Source organism: Rattus norvegicus, chromosome 1, assembly GCF_036323735.1.
Source record: "Rattus norvegicus strain BN/NHsdMcwi chromosome 1, GRCr8, whole genome shotgun sequence".
Taxonomy (NCBI): domain Eukaryota; kingdom Metazoa; phylum Chordata; class Mammalia; order Rodentia; family Muridae; genus Rattus; species Rattus norvegicus.
In genome coordinates this window covers 170680801-170696064 of record NC_086019.1, presented here as the reverse complement: position 1 = coordinate 170696064, position 15264 = coordinate 170680801, and the positions used below count along the sequence as shown (strand labels likewise).

Here is a 15264-nt window from a genome sequence, read left to right as displayed (position 1 = left end):
AATCACCAGGTAGCTACTTCAATCCTGTTGCATCAGCAGCCTCCTGCTCATGTTGCCTCTCCCACTGAGAGTGAATTTACTGCTGATATGTAACAGGACTAAATGACATAGGTCCACTAGAAATCAATTTAAATTAATTATTATTTCAAAAGGAAGAAAAGCAGGGAAAGTATAGATAGAAATTGTTATCATACTAGAAAAAAACATAGAAGCACCACTGGGCATGGTGACATATATCCATAATCAGAGCCTTACCAGAAAGGAGGTAGGAGGATTGCCATGAGTTAAAGGCTAGCCTGGGCTACAGAGTGAGTCTAAGGCTAGCCTAAGCTACACCGTGAGACGTTGTCTCAAAGAATAACAACAACAAAAAGTGAGAGAGATGAAGAAAGTAAAAAAGAGAGACAGAAAAATTAAGAGATACAATATTCTAAAAAAAATGACAAAGTAAAAAACTTATATTCATTCTTTGGAAGATACATAGCAATCACAACAACAACAATAATTATAACTGGACAATAATCATAGAAATAATGGCTAACATTACTCAGTATTTATTGTAAGTATTTGATATGAATTATGATATACTGAGTTTCCTTGCCAACCTAATTAAATGAATATATAGGATGCCCGGTTCAAATTGAATCTCGGAAAACAGAGCTAACTGCTTTGTCTAAGTATGTCCCATGCAATACTGTATGCTGTTTATCTCAATTTTAAATTGAGCTGACATCTAGTACTTTACCTGGATCCTGTATATCGTAATCCAGATACTAGCAATCCAATTTACCAGTGAGAAAACAAGGACACGGAGGCGAAGTAAAAGGCCTAAAAAGAGTGTGACCATAGACCATCACTGAAAGGAAAACAGGCAAGAAACTATGACCTGTGATACCACGTACCTGTATACATCAAACAGATACCTGAGTATTTACTCTGAGCAGGGAACTGTCTTAATAGGCTGCTCCCATTCTATCCAGTAATAATAGTGAAACCTTGTGCTCAAGGTCACTAAACTAACCCGTAAGTATAGGGTTAGATTCTGGCTCTAATGCTCGTGTCCAGTCCGCTTTATCATACTGATTTCCTCGGGTGTAGTCCTTTTGTTTGTTTTCTTTTCTTTTTCATTTTGACTTGGCATTTAAGAAGGCTTACTGCTCTTGCAAAAGACCCATCACCTCCATGATGATTCACATCTGCCTGTAACTCCAGTTCCAGGGAATTTGATATGCTTCTGGCATCCAACGGTTCTTGTGTGCCATGCGCTGCACACAAACTCATGTAGCACACAGATATACAGAGAAATAATAAATAGAAAAATGTTTCCTGCCAGCGTTGCTATACAACTCTTCATGTAAAGGCATAGTGACACACTCTTTGATATCAGCACTTTGGAAGCTAAGGCAGGAGGATCAATTTACGCTTGGGGTCAACGTCAGCCATCAGGTAAACACAAGGCCAGGCAGCCTGTATTAGAGATCAAGACCCTGTCTTAAAATACAAACGAATAAAGCAGGTCCTAGTGGCAAATGCCTTTAAACCCACCACTCAGGAGGCAGAACCAGGAAGAACTCTGTGAGTTCAAGGCCAGTTGGGTCTACAAATTGAGTTCCAGCACATGCACACACACACACACACACACACACACACACACACACACACACAGCGGCATGCTTGCCCACCTTTGTATATAGACACAGCTCAGTTTCTTAGTTTGCCAACCATGTGTCTGCAAGGCACAAGGTCCTGACGCCATCTCCATGCACAACAAAGACGTGATAAAATCCATGCACTGGCACACAAGAAGGTTTCAAATACACCTTCAAAGCCTGCTTCTCTGAGTTTGCTTTGGTCTAAGGTCACGTCCCTAGTTTCAACCATGACATACATGAAATGGAGAGACGATAGTGCTTGCTTATAATCCCATCACGAAGGAGGGTAAGCGATCAAGGTCAGTCTCAGCTACACACTGAGTTAAAGTCCTGGCCTTCATGAGACCACCATCCCCTTAAAAAGAAAACAAGAAAAGAAAAAGAAAAGTTATGATATACAGTGAGAGCTCCGAGGAAGAACAATTCCCATTGGGAAAACATCTGCATAATTCAAGTTGTGCCTTCATTCAGAATACAGAAACACATGCTCCACGCTTAAGTCTCTCACAATGTGATTGCTCTCCTGACTTAGTCCCCTTTATGCACCCTGAACTTCTGAACCGCTTCATCTGATGAAGAAATGTGTGTCTATTTTCCCTAGCTAATCACACGACAACCAGGCTGGCTCACACACGGGGTGCCAGCGTGCTTTCTTTCCAGCGGTACCACCTGTGCGCTACCCCAGGGCACTCCTCCACCCTCAGCTCCATCTTTCCTTGAGATCCTGGCCCACATCAAAGTCTGTGCCTTTGACTGTCTATTCTGAAAGAGGCAGCTGGCTAGGAGCCTGCCTGCGGGGCCTGCACCAGGTTCTGCTTTCGTTTTTCTCTCTGGATAGTTACCTCGTGACTAAACCACTCACTGGTCCACGTAGAGGGATCCCACAGAGATAAAAACATACTTGTTTAGATAAAATATTTATGAAGAGACCCTAAAATGTCACTGAAGTAAATGCAAATTAGACCTTCACACACTGTACATCCAATATGCCACTCACTCCTTAAGACTACTTCCCCACTGCAATTGACGTTAATTTTAAAAAATTAACCTTACTGTGCATAATCACACCAACAGCTATTCCTAAAATTCCAGTATTTTAAGAATGATTCTTTTTACTACCTTGGAAAGTCTGCCTTAAGTGTCATATTTAATCGCAATGGTTATGAAGATTTCCCCTTAAAAACTATACTTAACTATTATTCTCCACACATTCCTCCTGATAAGAGATTTCACTATCATTCTGCATGAGGTTTTAGCAGTGAAGTCCTACATTCTGGTTCTTCAATAAAATATGATTTCGGGAAGGTTTCTCCCAGTGTACTTTTCGTCTGTTTCTCTGATCCTGAGACAGGGTCTCATGCAGCCCAGGCTGGCCTCAAATTCACTATGTAGTTAAGGCTGGCCTTGAACTCATGATCTGGTGTCTCTATCCACTAAGACCTGGGATTATAAACACATAATGCATGTCACAACATTTAGCTATTTTTTCTTTTAATTTAGCTGTAATGTGTTTTTGTTTGTTTGTCTGTTTTTACCTTAAAAGTAGATGGACACAATCAAGTCTTCCTCAAAATAAAAACTTGACAAAATATTATCAAAAGTAAGTTAGGAATCAACTGATATGGGTAGTAGCTATATAGAGGCAACAGTCAAACTCCCCTGGGCTTTTAAGTCATTTATATGTATGTGTAAAGGAAACATGAGGTGAGCTGAGTTTGGTTGGCTCTGCTTTTGTCTGAGATTATAACAGTTTTCCTCTATCTGACTGGAAATCAGAATCAATCAAGAAATATAAGCAATATCCCAGGCCCCACCACCCCTGAGACTGGTTTAACTGGTCTAGGTTACAGCTCATTGTTAGGCTCCTGCTGTTAATTTTCTTTCTGCTGGAGTTCTTAAGCATTTCCATGCACTCGTCTGTCTCTCTGATCCTGAGACAGGGTCTCATGTAGCCCAGGCTGGCCTCCATATGCAGCCAAGGCTGGACACCGTGGAAGTGGGGCTTCCCATTACATAGTAGGAGTTAGCTGGAAGGATGAGCCACTTTTCAGCTGCAAACATTTTTTAGGTCTTTCTTTGGTACAGTTGATGAAAATATACAGAAAAACTTCCAGAACATAACAGTGGACCATGAATGGAAACTAGGGCTGGATAAAGAATTCATAACCAAAATTCTAAGGTGACTAACTATGCACAGTTTAACCTCTGCTTGGAGGATTTAACCCACTGTTCATGCTCAGAATAAAGAAACTGGGTAAGAGGATGGATATTTTGAAGTATGTAGGAAATCTCCATTGACAATGGCTTTTGAGTTCTGAGTGGAGCCAGCTCTTTGGGTCAAAGCCCTCCATATCCGTGGATTAAACAACTGCAGATTAAGAACTCGTGGGGGAAATTGTGTCTGTATTGACCCTAGCCAGCCCTTGGTCTTTCCATTAGTCTGTAAATAGTACAGTAACAACTGACGTCATTTACACTATTAGGTATGAAAACCAACAGATTTTTCACAGTGCATGGGAGGATGTTCGTAGGTTGCATTCAAACATTAAATCATTTTATATGATAGGCTTGAACGTCCTCAGATTTTCAAATTGTGGGATCACAGAAACAATATCTGAGGGACAGCTGCAAATGTGCCCTGACTGGTTAAGCCGAAAGTGTGGCTGTAGGCTGGGTTAAGTTTTTGCCTTTCACTTTCCCTATATAAGGCAATCATTTTAACCATGTGCCCTGCACCTGAATGTCCCACTGTCTCACCTGAAGGGCCTGCAAAAGTAAAGTGCAGACTCAGCAAGTGAGGAGCAGGCCTGGGACCTTGCATGTCTAACTAACACTTGAACCCAGATGCTGCTGGTGCAGGACAAATGCTTTGAGCACAAGACTGTTAAGAGTGAACCAAGTGAACCAACCTACATGACCACAATGAATCCATGCAGCCCTGTAAGCATCCCACAGAGCAGAGAACAGAAGGATAATAGAATTTGAAACTAGTAAGTGCATCCCCACATCCATTCTTTTTTAGATGTAGAAACAATGCAATGGACTTCTGATCCTTCTCTCCTAACAGCCAAAGACACAGCATGGAGAAAAGGAAGGAGAAATTCAAGATCAGTGAAGGCCGGGAGTGTAGCTCAGTGGTAGAACAAGAGGCCGTGGGTTCAGTTCCAACTGTGACAAGGATAAAAACAAGGAGACATTCAGAGCTCTCAGTTCTCTAGAAGGGAAAACCCTCAAAACAGCAAATGCATGGCACAACTAGTCAGCCCCTTGACAGTAAAGTCTCCAGTTACAAACTGACCATGGACCAATGGGTAATAAATGTTAGGCACCACTCGGCTGCAGGACAGCTTGGCTAACAGAAGAGGCATGGTGCGCTCAGGTACATACAAACCGCTAGACACAAAAGAGAACCTTCCTGCTTTCCCTCCCTTCTCTAAGCCTCTTCCTGAAACCTGCTGCTCAGTAAATGGAGTTGCTCAGGTCAGAAGGCTGCGAACCATCCTCAGCTCTTTCCGTCCCCCTGATGCCTCCTGTCAACAGATATTAGCGGTGGTACCTTTAAAGTGGTCCATAATCATTATATGTCAGCACCTCCATTAGGACCATGCTGAACTTTGCACCCCTTCCTGGTTTCTAAAACAGACCACTAACACCTGACTTTACGCTTGCTTTTCTACATACAGTATCTTCTCAGCACAGCAGTCTGCCTGAGACTTCTCTAAAACATCTAATGTTCGAATCTTACTCAGAGTAAAAAGCAAAGTCCTTCTAATGGTTTACAAACCCCTACATGATCTGCCCTAGCTAACCCTTGACCAGATTTCTTACCACGCTCCACCTCCAGCTGCACCTGAAGTCAGTGTTTTTTAAGTCACAGCAGCAATGCCCCTGCCTCAGAACCTTTCCACTTGCTCTTCCTGCTGCTTCACTTACTACACTGGCTTGTGAACCTGCCTTACCCCATCTCTGAAAAGGGGGAAAAAGCATCCTAGATGCAATGTCACCCTGCTGGAAATTGCCTGTTTTCTCCCTTTATAACTAAAATCTTTAATGGAGCCTGAGAAAACAGTCACCATGGGGTCACCAAGGATAGGCATCAGGCACGGAAGGCTGGAACACGGCATTCATGGGTTCTTTCACAAAAAAGGGTAGTCACCCATTTACGGAGAGGACTCTCTGGGGACCCATCAGGGCAGCTGTACATGGCTGTTCTGGGTCAAACTCTCCAACAGCAGGGGTGCTGCTTACCTAGCACTGTGCAGTGCAGCCTCTTTGGCACTCAGCTTTAGGGCTCAGAGATTAAGGGCACCTCTGGGTTTGCACGGACAGCTTCAGAGGAATGGATATACACTCATGAGATGTGTGTGAGAATTACTGTGAGCAAGGTGAGGAAGGGAGAGAGTGGACTGAGCAGATGTGCCCTCCAGGAGAGGGTGGCGCGCTGCGAGCCGTGTTTGCCTGTAAATCCCTCCCACGTCTTAATGTCAGGGCCCTTCCCCTGTCTGTCTCGTGCTCCTTCGCCTGTCTCGTGCTCAGGCTACTTCCGGGCACAGTGGAAAGAGCCAGAGGGGCAGGAGCTACCTCAAAGCCATGTGCCCTAGTTTAAGCAGAACACAGCTTTCAGGAAGTCGGGGGACAGCAAGACAGTCCCTCATCAAAAGCCATTTCCCAGCCCAGGAACCAGAGCTCCTGTTGTAAGGAGTATCCTTGGGACTCTTCCTCCAGGCCCAACCAGTGCGGGAACTGGGAGAGTCTGGGCAAATGGGAAGTAGACACTTCATTAAAAGGAAGAGAGAGAGGAGAGAACTGACCAGAGAGATGTGGCGTGTTAAAACCCAATTCAGAGACAGGCTGCATCTCCCTTGGCTTGCAAAGCCGAAGATGACAACTTGTCTGAGATAACAAGGAAAATCTGCCACACGGGAGCAGGAACACAGAGAGGTTTCCGGCACTAACATGAGCTTTGGGGAAAGTGTGTGAATAATGGGCTTGGTCTTGATATGTCAGCACAGAACACCCCACACTTGGGGCATCTGTCTGGGATTCCTGTGGGTAGCCGAGGCACTGCCGTTCATGTCTGTGGTCTGTAAGGCACATGCTCATCCATTAAGGAGCCGCACAGAGGCTGGACAACCAAGCCTCCTGGGAAATCATTGGAATCTGTATTTCTCCACTCAATTCTGCCCTTTGGAGTAAAACATTAGAGATCATTTGAGAAACTTCTTAATGTAACCACAGGCATGAAAAATAGATCCTTTGAGTACAGAAAAAATGTGACAAACTTTTAACACTTGCCTTCGCCACACACATTGAGCGTGTCCTATTAAAGGTAGGCTATTTAAGTCAGCTCGTTCCTCGTTAAGAGTCACGTGATTCTTTATCCTTTGTAAACGTATTTTTATATAATGAACTGGCTTGAAGTGAGAAATGCTCATATTTACTCGTTTGCACAACAATAGCTTATTGCCAATGTTTACACACAGGAACATTAAGGCAAAGGCCCTTCTCTCATCTCATTTTTAACAATCTAACCATGATTTGCCTTTTAAGATTTAAAACACTTAGATTGGGAAAATATTCGAGAATATGAGTCCTCCAGCTGAGAAGATGCTCAGGAAATATCCGAAAGGAATGAATGTATCTTTCCGGAATGAATGCATCTTTCCAGTGCCCAGTGATGAGTAAGAAGACAGTGGGACTTGAAAACTGCTCAAACAAAACACCTTCCTCTGACCTTAATTGGTCAGATGCCAAAGTAAGTGAACTTTCCAAAGTTAGAAGCCTCACAACTTTCTCTAGGACAACTGCCAGCTGCAGCAAGCCCACCACTCTACTGTGCCAGATTATCACTGCGAGCAAAACGGGAACCAAGGCCTCAGCGCCTGAACACCTTTAGACATGCAAGGAAAAGGTTCAGGCCCAGCTGCTGTAGACGTGTGGCTCCGGGGGCCGGCCCCATGCAAGATCTTGTCTGACCCTTTTCACAGTAGAGCCAGGGAAGGAACTGGGCACTCAGGTTGAGCAGCTCCGGGTGGAAATCAGCTGCAGCCCGGCTATACCAAACTCTCAACTTCCCAGAGTTTCCTTGGCTCTCAGATCCCACTCCCAGCTCGGAGGCCTCCACGGCCTCCCCTGGTTCCTGGGCGCCAGTGAGAGAAGTGGCGGGTGCAGCCCTGAGCTCAGGAGCCGCCCCCAGGAACCGAGCGCAGGTGGCGGGCGTGGCTCCTTCAAGCCTGCCCCAGCCCACCCTGGCTCGGCCTCCGCGCAGCAGCCTCCGCCCGAGTTCGCCGGGTTCCAGCATCAGGCCATGGGTGAGCTGCTTGTGGAGACCTACTTGGGCTCAATGGTCACCCACTGCCCTTCACCAGTCTGCGTCGCTATCCCGCCTCAGGCCCTGGCTAGGTTCCCCAAGTCCCCATCTCAGGGCCCTCGGGTCGCGTCCGGCAGCGGCGGCGGTGCTTACCTGGGTCGCGGAGCCGGGGTCTGGCACGGTCCCGCAGGTGGTAGATGAAATCTTGGCAGCTGTCGTGCTCCAGGGCCCCTCGGGCACAGAGCTCGGCCAGCAGCTGCAGCGCCTGGTGACAGAGCGCGTCCCTGGCCCCGGGCATCGCCCCCCCGCATCCTCGGACCGCGCCGGGCAGGCGGGCGCGGGAGAAAGCCCTCCGCCTGCCAGCTCAGAGCTGCCGCTGCCGCCGCCGCCGCTGCCGGCCGGTCCGCGCTCCCCGCCCGAGCCGCAGCGCCAGCCGGGTCGGCCTCCCACCGGTTGCATGCAGCTCTCCGAGAGCCGCTCGCTCGGGCTTTCTCCGTCTCCCGCGCGGCCCCTCGTCCCTCCCCCGGCGCGGAGGGGAGGCGGCGCCGCACAGCCCAGCGCGCCTCTCCGCGCTCCGCCCGCTACTCGCGGCCGTCGGGGGCGGGGCCGGGTCAGGGGTGCGCGCCGTGGGCGGGGGTTCACCGCCGCTGCAGAAAAGGCGCGCCAGCTAGGGACCCGGGACGGGGGCTCTAGCCCACTGCAGGAGAAGAGCCTAATTTCGCTCCGGACCTTGCGCTCTGAACGGCCGCGCCCAGGATCAGGAAGTACGAGCCGGCGCGCGTGCCAGACGCTCTTGACACCCCATTTCTCCGCCCAGATGCAAACCTAGCATTCCTCTGGCCTCTGGAGCCCCGCGTGGGTCCAAGCTCATTCTTTGTTATATAGAGCGAAGGCTGAGGGTAGACAACACCTGCCGAGTTCTCAGTACCTTCTTTAAACTTGGAAAGCGCAGTCTGAGCAGAAACTGCGGGCCCAGTAGTGTCACGCGTCCAAATGCAGGGTTTGGAGCCAAGATTTTCCAACAAAGAACGGATGTCCAGCGTGGTGGTGATTTGGAGAAGGTGGAGGCTCCGATAAGAAATGAGGACAGATGCTTGACCCTCCAGAAAGACGCAGGGGCTCACCTGGAGCTTTGCAGGTCCTGACTGGTTTTCTAAGAAGCTGACTGGAAAAGCGAAGATTGCCAGCATTTCCCTGGCACAGGAGACAGAGGATCCAGAATTTGTGGATGCTTGGAAAGACCTCTGTCACCTCTCATCTACCCATCTCTTCATTTGTTAGGCACTAAGCCCAGAAATAACCACAAATTATTTAGCTTGTTTGTGTGCTCAAGGCACTGTGCCACAGCCTTCTGTATAGTTTCATTTCATTCTCTAGCTAGCCTTGAACGTGTGTGTTCCCCCACGCTGCCATTAAAACAGCAGACTCAGAGAGGTGGTACTTGCCCAAGTTCATAAGAGACTTCTCCCCTACCCTTTCTCCCTCTCCCTCCCTGCCTCTCATCTACCCTCTCCTTTCTTCTTTCTCCCTGCTTCTCTTACATATTTATATAATCCGAATGTCAAACTTCATTCTAGAACAATTAACTAGGACTCGTACCCATAAGGTTGTCTGTCTAAGAATGTCTCATAGAAAATCATATTGCAAATAAAGAACATTTGCTCAACAGACAAAGTTTGACGTTGTGTGGGGAGCAGTACTGGGCGTGGTGGAGTTTATATCGGAGTAATAGAGAATGGCAACTGTAGTTATAAAGGTAACCCCAGAGAGCTGTGAAAAGGCACGTAGACTCTTTGCTAGTTTTCTATTTTTAGTTTATTTTCCCACTTCCTAAACTTTTTCGTTAAAAACTAAGGCATAGGGCTGGGATTCAGATTAACTGGAAGAGTTGCTTGTCTTCCATACTCAAGGCTCTGGATTTCATCCCTTGAACCAAACAACAACAACAACAACAAAACAAAGCAAAAAAAAAAAAAAGTATAGTCACATGCCTATAATCCCAGCACTCAGAAGGTGGAGGCAGGAGGACCAGAAGCTCAAGGTCATCCATAACTACATTCTGTAATAGTCTGGGCAACACATGCCACAAACAAACAAAAACACCTAAGACAAAAACAGCGCACTGTGAATGAGGAAACTATCTGAGAAGGAGACAGTAAGGGAGACTGAGCTGGTGCTCCCCTTCCAAAGGAAGGGAGTTGGGGAGGGGCACGCAACAAGGGTGGTGCCGCAGAGAGGAAGATGGTGCATGAAGAGGGGAAGTGCATGTTGAAGTCAGTAGCTTACTCTTACGGCATGATGTCCGAAAGTAGCTGAAAGCTGTGAACTCAGTAATAACTCGAAGAGATTAAGATCTGGTGACAGCCTAGACCAGACCAGAGGCAATGGCTGATTCCAGAACCGCTCAAATTTGAAAGGCATTTCAAATATGAGCAAGACTGTAACCAGTAGGATCTGAAAGAAACAAAGGCATAGACACTTTAAGTGGGTGCTGGGTTTAGTAGCCCAAATTTGTAATCCCAGTCCTCAGAAAGGTAGAGGGAGGAGGATTCATTTAAGTTCGAAGCCAGCCAGGTCTACATAGCGTGTTTTAAGCTAGCCAGAGATACACAATAAGACTCAAAATACAAAACAAACAAAACAATGTTCACCCTAAAATAAAACAAAAAACAAACCACAACATAAAAAACTCCCTGAAATCTCCAAAGATTCGAAAGCATACCTGGGACATATGTGGGTTTCTAATGACAATTAGATGCTAGCCTAGAGTTGAAAGACGGGGGTCTGTCAGTCATTATTGGGGAGGAGAAAGTGAGTTGCCATATTGAAGGTTACTCCCAGAAAAGGGTGGGTAGGAGGTAACTCGAGCCTTTAAAGGTGACTCAACAAGAGGATGGAAGTAGTAATTAGAAAAGTTAGAAGGAAATTTACAGACGTCCAAGGAGGAGCGTTTGATGGAAGTGATTGACAACGGTCAGCTTTAGAGTTTAAAGGAAGAGGGGAATCTCAGGTGTGTCCTTAGAGCTAAGCATTCTGGTGCATGCCTGTAATCACGCCCACGGGAGGTAGAGGCCAGAGGATTAGGAGTTGGAGGCCAGCTTGGGCTACTATCTGAAAACAAAAACAAAAACAAAAACAATGTATTTTTCTTTGAATTTTTTTAGTGAGTGAGTCTCGGAATTTTCTGACAGGTTTTCACTCAAGTTGTTCACCTTTAATCAAGTTGTAGCATTCTTCTCTCTACTCAGACTAAGTACCCTCTCAGCAGGCAGGAGTGATACCATGATGCCTAGTACTGGAAACCTAGCTAACTTCTAAATGCTAGTGAAGTCATGCTCGGTAGAGCATCATCTACAGTTACTAAGATACTAACCCAACATGATCCCTGACAACAGTCTGTAAACATTTGTCCCTATACCCACGGATACTTCACCCCTCCCCAAGGAAACTTCTGTTTGCAACAGACAGAAACAACTTCAGACAACCACGAGCAGGCACAATACAGAGTTGTGGAGCCCAGTCCCAACTGATACACTTACAAAACATGCTTGTACCTACCCTCAGGGAACATTACAGGAGAAGGGCAGACAGATCGTAAGAGGGAGAGGATCAGGGAGTTTGCTGTGTGATTATGTCTCCTAGTAATGTTAAAAGCTATGCTCATAAACTCTTACCAGTATGGCTTCTCAAATGTGAGTTGAACAGGAAAAACACCAATAGGTAAGCCAAACTGGATGGGGAAAAGCCCACTAGGCCTCAACCCTACACAAAGAACAACAGGCAACTGAGACTGGGAAGGAGAGGGGGTAGGACAAGGAAGAGCACACCAACTGGAAACATACATACAAGTAATTGAATACGGACTGAGCAGCTTATATTTAGGAATGTGTGTGTGTGTGTGTGTGTGTGTGTGTGTGTGTGTGTGTGTGTGTGTGCGCGCACGCATACACACTATACATATATACATATACTAACAACTAGTGAAACAAAGAGGCCGTGAATTTGAAGAAGAATGGGAGAGGTATATGGAAGGAAGAGCTCGGAGGAAGGAAAGGGAAGGGGGAAATGCTGTAATTAAATTATAATCCCCAAAACAAATAAAAAAATACTGATTTAAAAACTAATAACTTAAACTGAACACACAGGCACAAATGATCCATAAAACATTTTCCTTTCCCTCTGAAGGTTTTGACAGTGCATTGGGATCATTAACTAGCCTTCTACTATTACTTAAATGGCTGTTTAGGCAAACCGTTCTGAGGCCATTCCTCCACCATTGATAAACCTACAATTGGATTGGTGTTGGGGATAATATTCATTTAGTCTTCTGAATTTTCTGAGCATTTTGGTTACCTTGCCATCTCAGTAGCCTTCTTATCTATAGTTTTGATGACACCCACAGAAACTGCTTCATGGCACAAAGGGCAAAAGGACCCAGGGGGAAATAGTGGGAGAAGCTCCTGATACCTGTGGGCTGGCCTGGCATCATATCAATAATGGCTACATAGACCAGATTCTGAGAATGTAGGGCCATTTTCCAGCTTCTTACCAGAATAGAGATCAATCTTTTCTGCAAGCTTAGCACACTTGCATGCTATGTGAGCTACATGACAGTTCAATACAGGGGCAAAGCCAGTGTTAATTGGGCCTGAAATGGTCAATCATCTGAGCAATGAAGTCACCTGCTTCCGTTGATGGGTCCCTCTTGCTGCTACCAGCAGCAACATTGTCACATACAACATCTTTGACAGAGGACATTTTCTTTACATTGAAGTCCACATTGTCCCCAGGAAGAGCGTCACTCAAAGCCTCATGGTGCATTTCAACAGACTTCAGTTGTGTGACACTGACTGGAACCCCATGCCAAGTTTGACAACATCAGTCTCCATTCCACCCACAGTGGTAGTAACAATACCACCAATGTTGTAGGCATCCTGGAGGGGCAGTTGCAGACTTATTGTGGCAGGATACAACTCAAAGCTCCCAACAGTGTGGCTCTACCCAAATCATCATCTTCATAGGTGACCTTCCTTGAATCAAGACATACTGGCGCTTGGACCCAGCATGTTGTCACCACTGTAACTAGATATGTGCACAAAGGTCAATTTTCTTGAAGTAAGTTCTGCTGACTTCTGGCTGTAGGGTGGCTCCATGGATCCCACATTGTTGGCGCCAACAATGAGCTATTTCCTTCAGTATGTGAGCCAGGAAGACCTCCTCACAGATTTGCCCATTAAAAATACCAGAGTCAAATTCAACACCAGCACAACAATCTGTAATCATGTTTTTAATCGAGTGACTGTGTCTGGGGTCATTGATGATCATCACTTAATACTTGATGGTCTCGAATTTCAACAGGGAGATGACAATAGTGACACCAAGCTTACATTCACATTTCAGTTTGTCCAAGACCTGGACATGGCCTTTTCCCACCTCAGTGCCAAGTGCCCTTAAGATCAAACACATACTAAGACATTAAAGACGTAAAATAGAGCACAACCAGCATATGAGAAGTTAAAATGTGTGGACCCAGAGTTTATCAGATAATACTAATATGTTCACAATGAAATTCTTATGGAGATTCCCCAAAGTAATGCATCTAAATCTATTAAAGTACAAATAAATACATTTTGAACTGTGCTATTAACTATCATGCATATATGTATGTGTGAATGTATGTCAGACAAACAGATAGAAGTAGATAGAATCTTATAGTCTCAGATAGCCCAGGAAAACCTTGAACTCCCTATGTGGCCAAGAATGATCTTATGATCTTCCTGCATCCACCTCTAGAGTGCTGAGCTCACTGGTGTGCTCCACCATACACAGTCTTATATACTTTTCTTGCTGCTGTTTTAGATCTACTGTAATGTACTTGGTACAAAACACATTTCTTCATCTGTTATTCATAGCATCCCAGACTGAGATGTCATGAGCTACAGAACATTTTCATTCAAGAATAGACTATAATGAAACTGAAAAATTCCTATCACTCAAGTGATGTCTTAGCTATAAAAATGTTACAGCCCACTGCATTGCTCATCTTGGCAATGTTGGCATAAACAAACCTACTTGTATTGCTAGTTACATAAAAGTATAGGTTGCACAATTGGTACATAATACCAAGTACGAAAATGATTGTTACTATCTTATGTATATACTCTATTTTATATCATTTAGGGCTTAAATACTTCTATTTATTAAAACAGTTAACTGTCACACAGCCTTGAGATGGGTCCTTCAGGAGATATTCTAGAAGAATGTATTAACAGGATAGGAATTACAGCTCCATACCTGCTATTGTTCTAAATATCTTCCAATAGAATGAGATATGATATTAGAAGCCATGATGTTGATGACCATGACCTCGTGTATGTTTTGGCTAAAGCGAGCTTTATAGTGGGTTCCATACCAGCCTGACTCAAAAAGAAAATTGACTAAAAAATGTATGATACTTTCTGGGGAAGAAAATCTGTCAATGGTCTTACCCAGATGTTAAGCTTGACCATCAAACTGCCAGTCAAGACATGCCCATTGGTGCAATAGTGGCATGCCTGTTAGGGAAGTAGCCAACTACTTTCTGATTGGGTTGGAGAACTACATTCCAGAGGAGGAACTCCTACCTGGTACTGAAAAGTCCATGGCTGGGAAAGTCATAGGCCCTAGGAAAAGCACAAAACTTGTACTGTGCCAACTAGACATGGTGTCAAGCTGCCTTCTAAGTACTTGTATTTACATTCACAGATGAGTGCTGTTCCTAGCTTTGGTCAGAGAAATGACTGTTTGCAATGGGCAACAGTTAATACAGAAACTCATAACTGGTCAACATGCTGAAATTAAGTGATGATGAATGTTCATCCTTAAGTGGAACATTTGTTCCCTCCAAAATTCGGGGAACATCTTGGAAGAGAGAGAGGAAAGAATCTAAGAGTCAGAGGATGGGAAGGGGTACCATGATGTGCTGTCCTCTGATATGACCTAGAAGTTGTACCCATGAACTCATAGCAACTTATAATTGCTACACAAGCAATGCTTATATAAGACTAGATCTATCAACATTCCATCATAAATGGGAGAGTGGCTTATGAGATCCCATCTTTCCCTATGGAAGTATAAGAAATTCATTGTTGCTAGTGGGAGAGAAGGAGTCATATTTCTCAGAGTTGTTGCCACTAATATAAGTAACTCTTCCCCAAGTAAATATATACCAGCCCTACACACACCTACACATTCATGAAAGCAACCTTAATAAAATCCCCCCCCCCACACACACACAGTGAGAGTGAGAGAGAGGAGGAGGAG

At 45.2% G+C, this 15264-nt stretch overlaps 1 protein-coding gene and 1 pseudogene across 2 annotated transcripts in view; both read right to left on the bottom strand.

Moving 5' to 3' along the window:
* The window catches only part of Syt9 (synaptotagmin 9), a 180481-nt gene extending 172082 nt beyond the window's left edge, over positions 1–8399 (bottom strand). The window contains exon 1 of one of the 2 annotated variants that reach the window (XR_005491595.2): positions 8116–8399. Coding sequence is in view for 1 of the 2 variants with exons in the window: in NM_053324.1 (NP_445776.1) it covers positions 8116–8260 (145 nt within the window). In the remaining variant the exon portion in view is untranslated. 2 annotated transcript variants of the gene reach the window in all.
* Positions 8400–11964: 3565 nt separating this feature from the next.
* Eef1a1-ps10 (eukaryotic translation elongation factor 1 alpha 1, pseudogene 10) lies at positions 11965–13942 on the bottom strand (annotated as a pseudogene).
* Positions 13943–15264: the final 1322 nt, after the last annotated feature.